The sequence below is a fragment of the Haliotis asinina genome, chromosome 1, assembly GCF_037392515.1.
Source record: "Haliotis asinina isolate JCU_RB_2024 chromosome 1, JCU_Hal_asi_v2, whole genome shotgun sequence".
In the NCBI taxonomy this organism is placed as follows: domain Eukaryota; kingdom Metazoa; phylum Mollusca; class Gastropoda; order Lepetellida; family Haliotidae; genus Haliotis; species Haliotis asinina.
This window is the reverse complement of record NC_090280.1, coordinates 68053460-68074277: the sequence shown is the minus strand read 5'-3', so window position 1 is coordinate 68074277 and position 20818 is coordinate 68053460. Positions and strand designations below refer to the sequence as shown.

The following is a 20818-nucleotide window of genomic DNA, read 5'->3' as shown; positions in this document are numbered from 1 at the left end:
TGTTTTGAAGTTTTTTGAAAGGGGGTCTAGATCTATATTATTGACAAGTATAAGGCTTATATTTGAAGTGATTTGGAAACCCCATTGTTGATACTACTCAAAAAGCCAAGCATAGTTACAAGTTAATATTCAAGTGGGGTGTGTCAAGGCCCATAGGAAAATGCCTTTTCGTAATTGACTTCATAAAAAGTTGAAGTATCTAGAACTGAATTTTTCTGTTTCTCAGGTAGACTATAGGGGACGTATAGTGCATGCGTGCGTACGTGCGTACGTGCATGCGTACGTGCGTGCGTTATGTTTACCTGCTGTTATCTTTTTGTTTGTTTGGCGATATTTTTATACCATACGGATACACATGGAACTTAATTTCAGTCATGGTAGACACATCTCTTCACTGTAAAAGGGTGTGCACAAAGGATGGGTTGGTTGAATGCTCCTTACTTCATTAGCATCGTCCACCCGCATCCAAACTCTCAGGCGACAAGAACAGTTACTTGAAACAGGAAGTTGCTTTCGTCTGACGAATGTCGCAGTAGAGCGGTGTTTTCCACTAGCAGACGATGAACACCCACCATCACTACCATTCATAGCGCTCGATTCAATACCATCCTTTGTCCCCATTGTTGCCAGATCTTTAGGGAGTCTTGCTCGGTCCATTGCACATTGAAGTGCCTCAATCCATTGAACTCGCGCTTCATTGCTTTCCATTGAAACTGGGGGATAAGGGGTATTGTTGTAATGATTTCCTATTTTTGCTCTACTGACCACACAAGATATACATATGAATATTTGCTTAAAATGAGGATCCCTCTTTTTCTATTCCTTGTAATGACAGAATCACGGTCAAGCATGTCCTACTTCACTGTGTTGAATATTCCATCACTAGGGATACATATTTCAAAGGAAGTATCCGCAGGATCTTTTTGATAATACGTACTCATTTAATCATTGCATTCTTAAAGGAATTAGATTGGTTAAATGACATGTAAATGGATAAATATTTCATCGTTGGAAGTTTACATTCGTAACTGTGCTTGTTAGTGGTTGTATGCTCAAAGGGGGTTAAAGTACTGTAATTTTTTTGTCCTCTTGAGAAGTCCAATAACATTCAAAGTATATTAAAACGTTCCACATTGTTAATCGTAGAATATGTGTCTTTTTAATGTATTGCTAGACTTCCTAAATTACAAATGGCTGAAGGGATGATGTAAATACAGCTAGGGTCCTTGCAGGAAGCAAATGTCCCCATGCCCCCTATTATGGTGATCTACCTTCAGTTGTTAGTGATATTATATATTATATTTTCTTGTAGAAATAGTGAAATTAGTTTTAACTTTCCAGACTAGTTTTAAATTGTAACTGTGATATTCTAATTCTTTTACTGTCCTTTGAAAACAGGTCTATATTCCATTTTAATATTAAATGTTCTCGTCACGATATGGCTGAAATATTGCCGATGTGACATTAAATATTAACTCACTCACTCTGACCAATGAATCCGTCTCCTGGTAATCACCAGTAGCAAAAGGGGTGCTGTAAACCTGTTAGGGTGACATGAAGAACGTGACTGCAGTACCGAACGTGAATGGGTCAGTACCAACGATCCCTCGTGTGGTTGCCTCACGGCGAGTCAGCATTCACATTAGCATTAGCATAGAATATAGAACACACATATTCACATCACTTGTTCAACATGTACATGTTCAAGGACGTGTAGTTTGTCCCTCAGTTATTAGATATCAGTCTCAGCGGCTCATCTTATTATCAACCTAAGTTCCCGGGGATCATACAACTCCTGCAGCCAGTAGGCACACTAAATTAATGTGACTCTGCCATCCTCAAGTGTACACTCGAGGTTGTGACAACACAGAAAGAGTCTGCACAAGTTGACTTCAGGTTCTTACACCCGGTCACCCGGGTTCTGGTAATCTGAGGCCATTAATAGTCAAATGTTAATGGTTCGTTTTAAAACTTTATATGGGATATTTCATTTTTTTCTGTCCTTCGATAACAAATATTATAGTCGTAGAGGCCATTGATGTTGATGTTTGTCATGATGTGATTTAAACTTTTACTATTTCATTTATTTCCAGTATTCTTAGGCATTAATTCAAGCCTTAGCTCTGTGAAACATAAAAGAAGTTCAAGCACGAAACAAACAGTGCATGTCAGTATTCACAGCAAAGCCCTCATCAACTGCCCTTACATTTAAGGTGGTTCAATGGGAACTAGGATTCTTCTATTGTCCTAGCTTGGACATTGATTTGGGATATCTGGGGACCGGAATTTATTTCAAGGTGGACATTGTCTCCCGTTAAACTGCCTAGGGGTAATGTCCGAATTCTGATATGACTGCTTTTTCAGTTCATGACTGAAAAAGGTAATAGGTTCACATTAGTTAAGATTAGAGTATACAATCAGTGGACAAAGGATAGTGTAACAATTAGAATATCACAAACTGAAATATTCAAACTAGTATCCGAACAATACAGTATGAGAAACAGGCTATAGATTGCTAACAACTAATGACAGATCTCCACACGAAGGACCACAGTAACTTACAGAAGCTTTGCTACCTGCATGGACTGCAGGTGGATAATTGTTATAAATATATCCAAGACATCCTGGAATTTACTGACTAGTACTTTGATCCCAAGGTAGTGATTGTGTTCTGTAAACACTAGGGGAAATGTTGTACGGGCCATTTTTGACGCAATAATACATGTTCAAGTTAAGTGAATATTAAACTGTGTAATGTGAATGTGTATGTACATGGGACAGCATAGGCAAAGAAATAAGAGAATCGTGTACTTTTTTTCTCTCTCATGCCTCTCTGAGGCTATTTTTATTGAATGAAATGGTAGCTGATGTTAATATCTTTTTGAAACGAATTCATGATCATCTAAACTGTAGGTTTTACCAAGAAACATTGATGAGAGAATGCCCAAAAAGTCATTTAGTTATAAAAATAAAATCCACTTCAGTAGATGAATGGAGTGAATTAATTTCACACAGAAAAACATTGAGACAAACTGCGTTAAAACAAATAACATCAAAATGGCTAAACATTATTGAGTAAAAAACGGAACAATGCACTCATTTTCTAGTTAGGGCTACCAACTTGTTTTAGTTTGTTTTGCTGTAGACAGTTATTGGTCATCGAATGACTAATCTTCCTTACACCACGGTTCCATACACTACACAGTCCGTGAAGATCACCAGCTGCAAACGATGAACATAAACATGTTTGAAAAGAACAAAGTGCATTTGTCTTTCTGAGATAAAATGCATTTTAAGTCTAAATACTCAGACGATAGGGACGGATTATTAGCTGTTATAAAAAAACCTAAAATATTAAGGTAAAAAGGTAAGGCTGATGATGATGAAAGCCCTCATGCAAGGGTTTAGCTTTAATGTTTCATGAAATAGACAATGATCTGTAAAATAATTCATAAAGGAGACAAAAAATACAAATTTGTACAAAGTTACTCCAAGGGGCCTTGCAACTACTTCCAAATGTTGTCCTGGGGTGTTTTAACCACATAAATGTTCTGGTGACTCTGATAACATACACGCTGCTCGGGAAAAATATATAGCATGGCCGTCTCTGTTCATCTAGAAGCTGTGAAGGTAACCGAAGACCTACAAAATGTTCTTATACATTATGAATTCAAACACCTATTGCTGTTGTTATTTTCTTCTTGAGTCAAGTAAATATTTCTCACTGACAAGGTTTCATTCATATTTAATAAAAGTCACGAACTTCATTCCACAGTAAACTGTAAGAGTGACATTTAAAAAATTACTCTTATCATGGAGCTTGACTTCTTTCAGATATGCTAAAATGAAACGGTTAGTAAAGGTGCCGAAAAGTAAAATTTCAGTCAGACATAAAAATAGATGTTTAGACAGAGAGGATAATTCAGGGTTCAAGATATTGTCTAAAAAGTTCGGATCTCGGCTTATCGCAAGGAATGTAACATAGATGTTGAATAATGTCGCATTCGTAGGTAGAAAGAGATTATTATTCAGTTAAGAAATATTTTACGTGAGTTTGACATTGTGGATGTTACTGTGCTGCATTTGGTATGCCCATGCCAAGACTGGGTTCATATTCCACATTCCCCCTCTCTCCTTAGATGAATGGTGTGGTAAGCAATACTCCGCCTCCCTGTATCAGTTCTGGCCACATGGAATGAGCGTCAACAACTATGATATAGGCATGGTTGTATCCGGTTGTATTCTGCTACATGGAATTCTTGGTCATACACATAGTGTCAATAGAGTCGCTTGTCATCTCGCTTGTTGATAACTCTTACACTGCTTAATCATCGAGTCCACGCCTACGTCAGCTTTGGGCCACCAAACAAAGCTGAGGAAAAAGCTTCAGTCATTCGAACGATCCCAGGATGAGCCAGGATGAAGTCCGTACAGAATTTCATTCTGGTGTTTGTTTGGGATAACTACTCTTAGTCTTCATGGAAAAGAACAACCTCTTTTCAGGTATTCAGTGAGACTGATCATTCAGTGCGACTTGAAACCGAAATTAAGAAGGCACTAGGAAGCACTGAATATCTGATGGCTGTTTTCATGGACATTGAAAAGGTCTATGACATGTTATGGAGGGACAGTCTGGTAATAAAAATCTTCTGGGTTGAAACACCCAACGTCAGCTGTATTGTCAGATTGTGTTGAGTAGTTTCTCCATCCTTTGAAAGACGGTATGATCCTTATGGGATCGCTGTCAGAGAACAGCTTTTCATCATCAAGTACATGATGTTGCCATAGATGAGATGTCAGTGTTCTGCCTAAGAGGCCACCTTGGTTGCTTGAACTTCCATCCGTTTATTTTGATGTCCTGGAACAAGCATCTAAACCTGAGCCAGCTCCTTGTGTAAACGTTCTTGATGAGGAACATATCCGAAGTCTGCAGTGGGCTAATGCTATGCAGATTTACACTGATGGATCGAAGTGCCCAGTGTCCGGTCATGTTGGTGCAGGTATCATTATAGCAACTGATCAAAGAGAGATTTCTCCCCAATTAGCTGATCACTTGTCAGTATTTTCTGCTGAACTTGCAGCCATCATTGAAGCTTTGCATTGGATTTATTTATAAGGCATGTATCGGCAGTCATTTCTAGTGATTCTGTCAGTGCTTTACAAGCAATTCGGACAGGCTCCTCCTCAGCAAGGCAAGATTTGATCAATATTACACTTGATCTCTTTATCTTGATCTTCATTTTCATGGACACCGGTTAGTGTTGGGATTTTTGGAAATGAAAACGTTAACACATTGGCAAAAGCTGCATTAGATTTTGATGGATCAGAACAGGATAAGTCCATATTGCCCTCTCTTGCTGAATTATGGACCATAAGAAAATTCTGTGTTCAGACGAAATGGCAACAGAGATGGTCCTCGTCCTGAAAAGGATGCCATCTCTATGGCATTCAGCCTTTTCTAACAAAGTCAAAATTATCTAGAGGTAACCGTGGTGACAGTTTTAATACTTCATAATCGTTTAGGAAATTAGCAAACCTTTGTGTAAATGGGCCTAGTTGCCCGAACACTTATTAAAACTTAAACTATCTATCTCTCTGTCTGTCTGTCTGTCTGTCTATCTATCTATCTATCTACTATTAGTCATAGCAATAGAGTCTTGCTCTAAAGACTCGATCCGTCTGTTGAAGTAGGGTACGAGGGCTTCGTTAGCCTCCAATGGTCATCCTGTGAGAGTAAAAGCATGACTCTTGACAGAACGGGATAAGTCTTCGTAACCTGATCAATTTTTTCGCAGGTGAAGGGTGATCTTTTGAGGCGTTTTTCTTCTACTTGGTACAGTAAATCTGTGCCATTTCTTGTACCTGCTGGAGGAATCCATGACTTAACGTCTGAACTGAAGATCATTATAGAAAACGGTCAATAGTCTAATTTCCGTTGGTTCTTCACACTCATTACTACTGTTTCAGCTGACATTCTCAGGCAAATGTATACCACTGAATCCTATATATAGCGGCATAGTTTGGTATTGACTTTTAGTCCATACTTCTGGAATCTTTGTAGAATCTTGTCAGTGTCTGAAATGTATCCGTTATCATCTTTTCAGAAATCAACACATCATCCGTGATTGCACAAACTCATCAATTAGTTTCCATACTAGAATCAAAAGGGTAGTATTGTGTAGCTAAACAACCCATTGCGCGTTTTTATAGTTACCAGATTTTGTGACCTCCTCCAACAACATCTGTTGGCAAGCTACAGTGGTGTAGTCTGGTGGCTGAACTCAACACGTTTAATGGTACCGTCATTCCGCATTGTTTCCAAAGGCAACATTTGAGAAATTCAGAACTGTTTCTTCTTTCACATGTTGTGTGGCTTTATATCCATTGACAGAGCCTAGTTCCTCCTGGAACACATCTGTATATTTGACATTGTGTTAGGAATAGCAACTGAACATAAATCGTGTTTTGACGGTTTGAGTAGCAATGTTCGTCCTAGTCTCAAAACTTAGAGCCAAGATGTGCCCGGTTGGTTTGAGTACCATCCTCTAGGTCAGCAGCAAGCAGATCTAAACACGCCATTGAGATGTTTCCCATCCACTGCAATGTCTATTAGAATATTCAATGAAGTTCGCCTTTCTTATGTGTAGATGTCTTCATTGCTTGAGATAAAACTTTGTGTGATTATGGAACTTGATACACTGGTATTGAGTTCCTTAAACATTCTTTGTCTTGTTGTCACAGTGGGCGGTGGGGTCCCCACACCGTGTTTCTGATGGACTGAGGAAGTAGAGGGGTTTTGTGAGGAGCTCTGATATATTCCATAATCCGGTGAGTTAGCCTAGTGCTTGCTCGTCAGGCCGAAGAACAGGGTTCGAGTCCCCACATGAGCAGTATGTGATGGTGTTCCCTGCCGTGATATTGCTGAAATATCACTGAAGACTATACTCACTCACTCGTTTTGGGGTACCATGTATTTGGATGGAGACCCTTTTAGATACCCGAAACTAAACTTAAAAAGAGGGGCCTCAACAAGGTGATACCATTTAGAGACACTTTTCATTTCCCAACCGATTTCCCCTCATAAATCCCAAAACATGAAAACTTCCACAATATAAAACAGATGTGGGGAACAGGCAGCCAGTGTCACTTCACTGTTTTCTTCAAGAGGACTCTGAAGGACTGTCAGAGTGGTGACCACGTTTGTAGAAATAACAAGATAGTTTGAAAAATTGAACCAAAAAATTGAAGGCTTACATCGTCTATCTCTCCAGTGAAACCATCGTTTTCGCTGCATTTACCAATTACAAGCCCTGCTTGCCTCCTCCTCAGACTGCCTGAAACAACACAGAAAAAGCGTTTTCATCACCTGGCCTCAACAGTAAAAATAAAACGGCCAGACCAAGAAACGTTGCTCTTTTGAAGAGGAGAATGTGAAGTGCCAGGTAAAAATTGGCCTTCAGCTGATGTATGTATGTGTGTGTGTGTGTGTGTGTGTGTGAGCGCGCGCGCGTACTAAGGAATGCTACACACACACACACACACACACACACACACACACTATATATATATGTGTGTGTGTGTGTATATATATGTATATATATATATATATGTATATATATGTGCGTGTGTGTGTGTAGCGTATATATATGTGTGTGTGTGTACCGTTCCTCAGTACAACACACACGCTACACACACACACACACACATACATATATATATATATGTGCTGAGGAACGCCACACACACACACACACACAAACAAACACGAATATGATGCTGTTAGGCAATAGTCACGGTCACCTGATCCTCACTCCTTGACTTCCCCATGGACCAAGCGAGTGCAAACTTGGAGATTACATCTTCCCTGGCACTAAGGAACAACCATAATCAGTAGGTAACTGTGGCCAGGTTTACTAAAGTAGTGTCAGAAATGGGGGGAAAATGGGTTTTTTTCACACTTATCTCTACAATGTATGAAGTTGATAAATGACAGTGTGAAATATCTGTCAAATATTTGTTAGGCCAAACTACAGTTTCAGTGTTAGGGAAATAGAAAACGTGAAGGACTTTGGTGCAGAAATGAGCAATGTGGATTTTATTTGGAACAAACTGTGTCTTTATGTGTGTATTGCAAAAGACACTTTTTAAATATCCATTTTTAAATTAGACTTCACTTCATTATAAACGATAGTTGACGTGCAGAACTTTTATGCTGGAACTATCATGGATGCAGCTACGATGGAGTACCATCTATAAAAAGAAACAGGTAGGAGGGATCGTCTAAAAAGCAAAACAAGGACGGGTGTAGTACTGTAAACAAGAGAGGTACGGGACCAACCCATGTAATGCATGGAATAAAAACTATCCTTCCCTCACTTATATTAATTTAAAAATCCCATAACACGACTACTTTTCATCTCCATTGTAAACCAACAATCTTTCTATTTAGAGGAAAATTGTTGGGTACGAGACTAGTCTATATAACACAGGGAATCAATTTGTAACCATATCAATTTATAACATTGATCTATATTATTCTGATCAGGCTATTTTCCATTAATGGATAATAGCCAGATAGTTTCCCATTTATAACTATTGGCCTACTTTCAGTATATGATTTCACCAAATCAGGAAACTGGGAAGAATAAGGTAATTCATGTATTTTAATTTGGAGAATAGGATTATCTAAATGGGTACCATTGTTCTCATTTTAGCAGTTGTTTGAATTTGGGTGAAACTTTGGGTATTATAAATTTCGAATCCACCCCGTCATAAAGTATTATCCTTTTCATTGTGTGGAAAATATAAAGTTTTATCTCTCATTTTTTAGCAATTTCTTTTCTAACCGCTTGAGTGAGTGAGTTAATACTTAACGTCACATCGGCAATATCTCAGCCATATCGTGACGAGAACATTCAACAATGAAAAACAGCATATATAAATCATAAAAAACCGTCAACGAAGGACAGTAAAAGAACTAGAATATCACAATTTCAATTAAAACTAGCGTAAAAAGTTAAAACTAATAGCACTATTTAGACAATACAATATAAAAACAGACTATAGATCGTCAACAACAGAAGGTAGATCACCACACTAGGAACCATGGGGACTTACAGTACCTTTGCTACCTGCATGGTCCCTAGTTGGATTTACACCATCCCTTCAGCTGCTGGCGATTGTATGAAAAGTTAGCCGAAATTAAACGAACATGAATGCTACGATTAAAATCCTGGTAGACTTAAATTTACTGTGAATGTTTGTGGACTTACGTACCCTCTCAGGAGGACAATAATTTTACAATACTTCAACCCCCTTTGAGGGTACAGCCACCAACAATTCAAGTTACTAATTCAAACTACCAATCATTAAAATGCATCTATTTACACAACATACTTTTCAAAATTCCACCAAAAAATCAATTTCTTTTAAAAAACCAATGATTAAATGACAACTAACAGTGCTAAAAAGGTCCTTGATAGTTTTGACATTGAAAAATTTATCCCTTGTGATGGAGAATTCAACACAGTCAAGCAGAATATGCTTGACCGTGACTCTCTCATCACAAGGGATACAAAACGGAGGATCCTCACCTTTTAAAAGGTATGCATGAGTGTATCTTGTATGGCCAATACGACATCGTCGCAAAATGACTTCTTCAAATCTGGACTGACAACCCAAGTATGTATAACCAATGTAGGGTTTTATTTCATGTAGTTTATTTATACCTACTTGGGTGTCCCACTTCTTCTGCATCAGATCACGAGTGTAAGCTCTAATGCTAGCTTTGTAGTCAGAATAAGGAATACGAAGTGGTGTCACAGATTTGTTGAGTGCTGCCTTAGCAGCAAGATCGGCCATTGCGTTACCGGAAATGCCAACGTGGCTGGGTAACCAACAGAAGACGATGTCGTACTGGCCAGTAGCAAGATCATTATAGAATTCAATAATTTCTATTAAAAGTGGATGTTTACAAGAAAGATTTTTAATCGCCTGAAGGCAAGAAAGAGAGTCAGAATAGATTATATATTGTTTATGTTTATGGCGTCTTTGAATATATACATATGGAAATTAATTAAGCAACACCAAATTCAAAGACACATAAAAACTTAACAAAGTTTAAGGAAGTAATTTTGATGATTGATTATTCAATTTTGATGTATTGACATACAGCATGAGCTTTTCATGGGTTGATATGACGCGCGTGAAGCTTGCACAGCGCACGTGCATTGCTTTAACCTCAACTTTCGAAAAATGCACTTTTTCCCTGGGGTGTTTACAAGCGCAGGTTGTCGATTGCATTCGGTTTTTCATTCATTTCAATGTCATGGCACGTAGGAAATTATCAGAGGCCACTCGTTGGCAAATAATCGGCATGAGGAATGCTGGTATGTCTCTAAGACAAATCGGGACTCAAATCGGACGACATCATTCCATAATTTCAAAACTTTTGAAAAAATACCGGGCCACTAATGAAGTTAAAGACCTGCCTAGACCAGGAAGACCCAGGAAGACCACAGTCCGGGAGGACAGAGCTTTACTGAGACTTGTACGGCGCAGGTCCTTCGACTCGAGCTCTCGGTTGAGACAGGAGTGGCTTCCAGGGAGACCCATCTCGAACAGGACTGTTCGGAATCGTCTGAAAGCTGCAGGATACCGGGCAAGGAGGCCAATCAAGCGACCCAGACTGTCTCCAGCCCATAAGGCAGCCCGACTGGCCTGGTGTAATGACCGTTGGCACTGGAACATTGCCTCTTGGAGGAAGGTCCATTTCTCAGATGAGAGCCGGTTCTTGCTGCACATGGTGGACGGTCGTACTCGGGTCTGGAGGCAGAGGAACACAGCAATGGCTCCACGGAACATCCAGGAGACTGTGGCCTTTGGGGGAGGTTCCGTTATGGTATGGGGGTGCATTTCCATGAACTGCAAGTTGGATATCATTACCATCCGTGGCAACCTTAACGGTGTTCGTTACCAACAGGAGGTTCTTGACAGGGCTGTGGTACCTCATTTTGAGAACCATCCTCTGGCAACGAGACCCATATTTATGGACGACAATGCTAGACCTCACAGGGCGCATGCTGTAAATGATTTTTTGCGGCAAAATGCAATTGACAGAATTCCATGGCCTGCCATGAGCCCTGACCTCAACCCCATTGAACATTTGTGGGACTTTATTGGCCGTCGTGTGAGGCAGAGAGACCCACCAGTCCATAATCTCAACGAATTGACGGCTGCCCTGCATGAGGAGTGGAACAGGATCCCCCAGAATCAGATCCGGAGACTCATCCAAGGAATGAGGAGGCGTCTGGAATCGGTGGTGCGTGCGCAGGGAGGACACACTAGATATTGATGAAAGTCGGTGTGCAGACTCTCAGATGACTGTTCTTTCTTTCCATGTGACATTTGTGTTAATACACCTGACAACAACGTCTGTGGATGAATAGTAAATTGTGTCCATTTTTTCATGAATTTAAGACAGTTTTAAGAATTTGGATTTCGTTGCAATAAAGCAAAGTCTTGATACTTTTTCCCTTTAAGTTGTTTGTCAGAGATCGTCTGTTGAATAAAAAAGTGTCAAACTATATCAACCCGGCATATTTTGATTGTCAGAACACTTCAAAGTTGCTCCAATAGAAAAAATTGGGGTGTTGCTTGATTAATTTCCAGGTGTATATTTGAGAGCTGTTAATATGGCGTTAGCCTCAGCGGTAAAAATAGAACTGTTGTCTGGTAATCTAGAAGATATTGTTCTGGATCCAATGACAGTGGCACAAGCTACTGCGCCACCGTCCTTGGACCCATCTGTAAATAAGGATTTATAACTGCTATATTTATGTTTCAATTGATCATATTCTTGTTTATACTGTAATTCATTAGTTTCTGATTTTTTAAATGTGGTCAGTGTTAGGTCCGCTTGGGGCCTAACCAACTGCCAAGGAGGAGAAGAGAGAAGACGGGAAGGAGCTATATTTTCCAGCTCAATGCCGGCAGCAGCAAGAAATGGTTTAATTCTTAAACCAAGAGGCGGTACAAGCGAAGATTTCATATTGTATAAGTCCTCACACAGAGGACTGAAAACACAGTTATATGCAGGGTTTGACTCACTGGAATATAATTTTGTTACATACTGTAAAGCTAATTTGATACGTCGCTGCTCAAGAGATGGCTCATCGGCCTCAACGTACAGGCTGTCAACAGGTGAAGTTCGAAAGGAGCCAAGACAAAGTCTTAGACCTTGATGGTGAACAGAATCTAAACGTTTCAGGTTGCTTTTACAGGCTCCACCATATACAATGGAGCCATAATCAAGTTTTGACCGGATCAGTGATCGATAAAGTTGCAGGAGGGTAGCTTGGTCCCCTCCCCATTTAGAATTTGAAACGACTTTCAACAAGTCAAGTGCCTTCAGGCATTTAGTTTTGAGGGATTTGATACGTGGTAGAAACGTTAAATGTGAGTCAAAAATTAATCCCAAGAACTTGGCCTCCTTTACAACTTTGATGGGAGTGCCATCTAGAGATAGTTCTGGGTCCTTATGTGGCTTATATGTTCTGCAAAAATGTATACAATTAGTTTTGGACTTCGAAAATTTGAAGCCGTTTTCAAGACACCATTTATTTATTTTGTTTATACACAATTGCAGTTGCCGTTCAATAGTATGCATATTTTTACCTCGGCAAGAAATATTAAAATCATCCACGAAAAGCGATCCATCAATTGAATCGTTTAAAACTGTTGATCTTGATGCTAAAAAGAGTGACAGATAAAATACTGCCTTGTGGAACACCCTGATCCTGATTGTAATGATCAGACAGGGTAGAACCCACTCGGACCTGGAATTGTCTGTCATTTAAAAAGTTGGCAATAAATTGAGGCAAACGACCTCGCAAACCAAAGTCATGTAAATCCCTCAAAATACCATGTTTCCAGGTTGTGTCATATGCTTTTTCAAGATCAAAAAAGATAGACACAGCATGTTGTTTATTAATTAGTGCGTTTTTAACAAATGATTCCAGTCGCACTAAGTGATCGACAGTACTTCTGTTTTTACGGAAACCACACTGTATATCTGTGATAAGATTTTTTGTTTCCAAGTACCAAACAAGTCGATTATTTATCATGCGTTCCATTGTCTGGCAAACACAGCTAGTTAGTGAAATAGGTCGATAATTGGACGGATCCGTATGATCACGTCCAGGTTTAGGTATTGGTACTACTATGGCGTCACGCCATGACGGAGGAAAGTTACCTGATGTCCAAATATCATCAAAAATATTGAGAAGAGTTTCTAGGCAGTATTCCGGTAAGTGCTTCAGGAGTTGATAATGTATGTTATCAGCTCCAGTAGCAGTGTCATGAGCTTGATCAAGAGCAGTATGGAGTTCATGAATAGAAAACGTTTCATTGTAATCTTCCCCATTATCAGAATTTAAATTAATAGTTTTCTTTTCTTCTTGTTTTTGATATTGCTGGAATTTTGGTACATAATTTGAAGAGGAAGAGTGTTTAGCAAGGGTTTCACCTAGTTTATCAGCAATATCTGATTTATCAGTAAGCAATTGATCTCCATGTTTAAGATGATGGACAGTAGATTTAGTACCTTTACCTTTGATTTTCTGGACCATGTTCCATACCTTGGACATAGGTGACCGAGAATTTATTTTGGACACATAATTTTGCCAAGATTTGCGTTTGTTTTGTTTAAAAGTACGCCGTGCTTTAGCATTTAAAATTTTAAATTTATTTAAATTATGCACCATAGGATGCCGACGGAAATAATGTTCAGCTTTCTTCCTTGCCTTCCTAGCTTGTTTGCACTCATCGTTGAACCATGGTTTTCTTATGTGTGGAACTACAGAGGAATTTGGTATACACTCATCAGCTATGGAATTCAATTCATCAGAAAAAGATTTAATAGCATCGGGAACGTCAATACAACGTTCAGGTTTAAGTTTTTCAGCACACAGTGTTTCATATAAAGCCCAGTTAGCCTTTTTAAAATTTCGTCTTGAAGATGGAGGAACATCGGATGGAGTTACAGCTTTTAACATAGTAGGAAAATGGTCACTTCCACAGAGGTCATCGTGGACTGACCATTCGAATTCATTAAGCAGTTCTGAATTTGTCAATGACAAGTCAAGAGCAGAATAGGTCCCTGTACCAGGGTGTAAATATGTGTTGGAACCATCATTATAAATACATAAATCATTGTCAGAACAAAAGTCCTCCAACAATTTACCTTTAGTGTTTGTAGTTACACTACCCCAGAGTGGGTTGTGCCCATTTAAATCTCCCATTATAATACAGGGCTTCGGGAGCTGATCATATTGAGCTTGAATATCAGTTCTGGCAAACGTCGAAGACGGAGAAATATAAAGAGAGCATAGCGTAAACGCTACATGTAAAGTAATTCTCACTGCAACAGCCTGCATATTAGTATTAAGTGAAACAGGGCTTTGAATAACGTTTTGTTTGACTAGAATGGATGATCCACCAGTGGCCCGATCACCCGGAGGTGCAAAACAATGATATGCATTAAACTGACGAAAATTAAATGTATCTGTTTGTTTTAAATATGTCTCTTGGAGACATATCGCTGAAGGTATAAAATCTTGGACTAATAGCTGTAATTCATTTAAATTAGTCCTCAATCCTCTGCAGTTCCACTGTACAATATTATTGGAATAAACTATCTTTTGGGGGGATTTATTGGGGATCTACCCCGCACTCTTTTGGAGGGCGACAAGCTATGTGCCCTAGAATGGACGTTTTCAGAAACGTCCATACCTTCAAGAGACCCATATTTATTGTACAATTGAATTTTATTTTGTGACCCCTTAGGAGCTCTGCTACTGTGTTGTTTTAAAGCATCAGGCTTTGGCTTTGGTTTACTTTTCACCGTTTGTTGACTATCAGATGTTGATTGAGACCTTGAATGTGACTGAGATGATGATGATTTGTGATCAGAAGACGACTTTGAGCTACTAGGGAGTGGTTCCTCAGTCTGTGATGATATAGCTGGGTACAAAAGCTGTGGAGAATCGCAATTTACCCAAGTCAAGGTAGTTTGGCAGCCTGTGGATGATTTTGTTATTTTAGAGCGTGACTCCAATGTTGTTTTTGCTACTGCAGCATAGCTTTCTGGAAGATCAGATCTTTTTACTATATTTTTGGCCTCAGAAAAAGAGATATTTTGAGTGAATTTGATTCTATTTATTTCCATTTGTTCTTTCCAAACAGGACATTGTTTAGAAAATGAGGAATGGTCGCCTGAGCAGTTGGTGCATTTTTTAAAATCACTGGTACAATCTTCTGTTGTGTGTGTCTTCTCACCACAGTGGGCACACACAACGGACAATGTACAAGTATTTACACCATGGCCGTACTTCTGACATTTAAAACACCTGAGCGGGTTCGGAATGTACACGTCAACCTTGATGTTGCAGTAACCAGCCTTCAATGATTTTGGAGCTGTCGGAGATGAAAAGGAGAACAGATAAGTATTGGTTGGAACACTTTCATTGTTTTTGCGGACTGAAAAGCGTTTGACGTCGAGCACACCTTGATCTTTCATTTCAGTCATGATGTCAAGTTCTGTCATGTCAGAAAACAACCGATCACGGTCTCTGATGATTCCTTTGCTCGTGTTTAACGTCTTATGGGCAGATACAGTAACCGGAATTCCAACAAACGATTCTATGCTCATCAAATTGACTGACTGCTGCCGTTTCCCACACTCAACCTGCAGTGCACCTGAACGTAGCCGTTTAATGTTCTTAACTTCCCCGGCAATACCTTGAATACCTTTGGCAACTGCGAACGGGTTCAATTTTAGAGGAGTTTTATCAGCAGATTCGATCACAAGAAAGCGTGGCCAAAACTCAATTGATCTGGACGGTCGAAAGTCATTATCATCAACATCATTTTCAAGAGGACGTTTGTTTTTTTTTGTGGGGATTTCATAAGCCATATTTAGGGTTGAGATTTCATCATCCGAGCTCCCCACCCACCACGGAGTATCACAAGGACAATGCTAAAAACAAGCGGATCTCCAGCTTGCAGCACCAAGGATACCCGGATGATATACTCCAGCAGAAAAATTAAAAGATTAATAGTTCCACCAGATTGGCCCATGAGCCACCGCCTTCTGGCATACGACTCTAGGCAAAAACAAACAACATTAAGATCAAAACATTCGCCAAGTCTTTAGACACGTTATAATTTCGTAATTTTCTCACAACAGTAAACAAATGTAGCACAGGGCTTGGCGTGACCAGCCGATTGGTCGAACCGGGCCTATTCGACCACCCGTCTAGGCGAAGTCAGGGCCAAAGTGGTGTATTGAGCAACAGGAACACGATTGCAGGCCCCTATTGCCCTCAACCACCAGGATCCCCTCCTCCGCCGACACAGGCCGCAACCCACGGCAAACGGGTTGGTGGACCAAATATCCCCCCGGGTCCACTACGGGGGTGTCGGCGAGCTCTTAGCGTGACCCAGCACCCACCACGAGGAGGTGGCTCGCCACGGGTGCCTTTCTAACCGCTTGAGAAAGATATGAAATAGCTTTAAATAATGAAGACTCATATGGTCTTTCATCTGAATCTGAGATTGCATATGTCTTTGTTATTGAAATAGTCCATAAGGCCCATCATCTTTTGGCATAATTTTGTTTGCTTGAATTTCATTTTTAAACCTCAGCCTAAGTAGTTTCTTCCTAAAATAAATTTTAACATAACTTGTTTCATATCTTGTAAATGCTTTATTCCAATCGACCGTTATCAAATCAGGAAAAGCGGTCACAAAATCGTCTACGTGGGTTGTCATGGTAACTAGAAATTATTAACTGATAAATTCATCAATCTTAGTGACTTAATGAGCAAATATGGAAATTTTTATTTCATGCCTTATGTAGGCACCAGAACCAAGTACTGATGGTGAGATTCCCAAACTTGGGTGAGAACGACGTCATAGTACCAGGTACGGCACAATTGGCGTTTGACATCACTTTGACTTCAGACAATGACAAACGTGCGCTCGTGAATAATGTGGACCATGCTATTGTTAAGAGGACCACTATAAAAATTAGCAGTAACGTCGTCCTGAGCATAGACGACAGCGATGTATATTACTGTTACACAGAGCTATGGAAAAGTGAGGGAGAACGCGCCAATGGTGTGTACCAGGAAATCGGCAAATTGAATAGGTTGCCTATCGGGTACGCGTTCACGCCAGACGAGACAGCCAAACTATCGAATAGTGAAAAAGCAATCGCTAATGCGTAAGGGAATCGGTTTGTATCTCACTAGATTTTGAGTTGCTAACTGGGCATGCACCCTTTCACTAAGCCGCATTGGGTCACAGGCTGAAATACGAACTCACATTCAATCATTACAGCAAAGCCGTGCGTACGCCAAACGGTGAAGAGGATAGTTACAAGATCGACAACATATCGGTGGAATTCGACATGGTGATTAGTTCGGATCGACAACATATCGCTGGAGTTCGACATGGTGACTAGTTCGGATCTTGCCCGCCAGATTCAAAATGAGTAGTCTGGAAAAATGACCACCCTGTACGATAGGACATGGAATGATTGTACGTGACAAGAGAAACACGGTATGGAATATCAACATGAACGTTCCGGTGCGATCGATGAAAGGTATTTTGATAATGCCCTTGGAGGAATACGGTTCATTCGAAAGAGACAGCGAGGAATTTTTCAACCTAGGTATCACTAAAGTAGAAGTGACTATAGAGGGAGTGCCTAATCAATTATTTACCCATGAAATGAGAGCATAACAATAGTGGGATGAAATAATGAAGCTATCAGCGATCAAACTCAATAGTCAACAACGTGGTTAGTGAGCTGGAACTATCCTCTGTTCATATCGGTGATTACTTAACAACAAACTACGTTTTATGGTTCGACAGATGATGACACTCTACACGGTAATGGACGTCGCATCGATAATGGAAGCATAAACATAGCTTTTTAGGGTACAACCATTCAAATAACGAAGACCACAATTTAGACAATGGGAGATTCATGCAAGCTATCTATTAATTTACCACGCAATCTGCACTGCACCATATTATATGGGCAGATATGGTTGTGGTAAGACCGTTTTTGTGATGGATTGTTTGATGGGTACTATAAAGAAGTATTTGATAAAATAATTATCTTATATCCTACTATAGACATGAATAGGACTTATAAGGATAGATCTTGGGTGATGACGGACCAGGAGTACACAGGAGTTGACCCTGGAACACGCCTACTAGAGTATTTATTTATTTTTTTTAACAAAGGGAAGTCAACGCTGTTCATCCTGGATGACTGCAGCGCTAATCGAGAGATAACAAAGAAGATTGCTATTGTATTCAGTGTTTACTGGCCGACACGCAAATCACAGCTTCTGGGTGCTGACAAAAAAATTCAACTAGGCCTTAAAAGATTTGAGTGAGGGAGCAGACGCGATGGGTGGCGTTATTTCACTGCAAGGACAGGGATTCGTTCGAGGTGTGTTTGAGAGAGAACGATGTGATGAGTAAATCAGACCGAGAACAGCTAAAGAAACAGCTCGTGTTGAAAACCGACCAACCAGTGGATTAGTTTATTAGTAATAGTTTAGTAAATTTCGTAATGTTTTAGTAAATTCTAGTATAAATGTGTGTTAGTTACTATTTTAAAAAAATTAAAAGTAGATTACTATATTATAAAATGAAGTGTGATGAATTACTAGAGTGCGTGAGTGAGTTAATATTTAACGTCACATCGGCAGTATTGCAGCTATATCGTGACGAGAACATTCTTGGAAAAAGGAATTTATGCATATGGTAAAAACCTGTCAACGAAGGACATTAAAACAACTAGAGTATCACAATAAGAATTAAAACTAGCGTGAAAAGTTAAAACCAATATCACTATTTGGACAGTACAATAAAAAAACAGGCTATAGATCAACTGAAGGTATATCACCATACTAGAGGCCATGGGGACTTACAGTACTTCTGCTACCTGCATGGCCACTAGCTGGATTTACACCACCCCTTCAGCTGCTGACGAGTGTATGCAAGATTAGCCAAAATTAAAATGACAGAAAAACTACGGCTAAAAAATGGAAGACTAAATTTGACCGCAAATGTTTTGGGACTTACGTACTCTCTCAGGAGGACAATAATTTTACGGCACTTCAACCCCCTCGAGGATACAGCCGCTAACAATCTCAGTTACTAATTCATCTTCCAATCATGTTGATACCTACTTGGGTGTCCCACTTCTTCTGCATCAGATCACGGATGTAGGATCTAATGGTAGCTTTATAATCAGTATAGGGAATAAGAAGTGGTGTCTTTATAATCAGTATAGGGAATACGAAGTGGTGACTTGTTGAGCGCTACCTTAGCAACAAGGTCAGCCAAAGTGTTACCAGAGATTCCAACATGGCTGGGTAACCAACGGAAGACGATGTCGTATGGGCCAGTCACAAGATAATTATGAAGTTCAATAATTTCTATTAAAAGTAGATGTTTGCAAGAAATATGTAGCCTGAAGGCAAGAAAGAGAGTCGGAAAAGATTACACATTGTTTAAGTTTAGGGTGTCTTTGAATATATTTAAGAGCTGTTAGTATGGCGTTAGCTTCTGCTGTAAAACTAGAACTGTTATCTGGTAATCTAGAAGATATTGTTCTTGATCCAGTGACAGTGACACAAGCTACTGCGCCACCGTCCTTGAACCCATCTGTAAACAAGGATTTATAGTTGCTATATTTATGTTTCAATTGATTATATTCTTGTTTATACTGTAATTCATTCGTTTTTGATTTTGTAAATGTAGTTAATATTAGATCAACTTGTGGCCTAACCAACTGCCAAGGAGGAGAAGAAAGAAGACGGGAAGGAGCTATATTTTCCAGCCCAATGCCAGAAGCAGCAAGAAATGGCTTAATTCTGAGTCCAAGAGGCGGAACAAGGGAAGACTTTTTGTTATACAAATCCTCATAAAGAGGATTAAAGACACAATTAAATGCAGGATTTGATTCATTAGAAGCTAATTTTGTGATGCATTGTAAAGATAGTTTTATACGGCGTTGGTTGAGAGAAGGTTCAATAGCTTCGACATAAAGACTGTCGATAGGAGAGGTTCTAAAAGAACCAAGACAAAGTCTTAGGCTTTTATAATGGATAGAATCAAGTAGATTTAGGTTGCTTTTACAGGCTCCACCATATATGATGGAACCATAATCAAGTTTCGATCGCATGAGTGATCTATATAAGTGAAGGAGGGTAGTCTGATCCCCTCCCCATTTTTAATTAGAAACATCCTTTAATAAATCGAGAGCCTTCAAGCATTTGGCTTTTGGGACTTCATATGGGGCAAAAAGGTCAAATATGAATCAAAAGTAAGTCCCAAGAACTTAGCCTCCTTGACAACTTTTATTGGGGTACCACTCAGAAATAGTTCTGGGTCTTTATGGGGTATATATTTAGGGCAGAAGTGTATACAATTGGTTTTTGATTTAGAAAATTTGAAGCCATTTTCATGATTCCATTTATCTATTTTGTTTAAACACAGCTGCAGTTGCCGTTCAATGGTATGCATATTTTTACCACGACAAGAAATATTAAAATCATCCACAAATAACGATCCATCAATTGAATCGTTTAAAACTTTGGATAAACTATTGATCTTGATGCTAAAAAGAGTGACAGACAAAATACTACCTTGTGAACACCCTGATCCTGATTGTAATGATCAGACAGGGTAGAACCTATACGGACCTGGAACTGTCTGTCATTTAAAAATTTGG

General features: G+C 39.4%; 1 protein-coding gene across 1 annotated transcript in view; it reads right to left on the bottom strand.

Annotated features, from left to right (window-relative positions):
* Window positions 1-2817: 2817 nt before the first annotated feature.
* Window positions 2818-20818, bottom strand: part of LOC137296363 (shell matrix protein-like) — a 122428-nt gene continuing 104427 nt past the window's right edge. The window contains exons 6-7 of the mRNA XM_067828149.1: window positions 7255-7334; window positions 2818-3222 (exon numbers count right to left, since the gene is read on the bottom strand). Of these exons, the coding sequence (XP_067684250.1) occupies window positions 3178-3222; window positions 7255-7334 (125 nt within the window). The 3' untranslated portion in view covers window positions 2818-3177. The remainder of the gene's footprint in view (window positions 3223-7254; window positions 7335-20818) is intronic.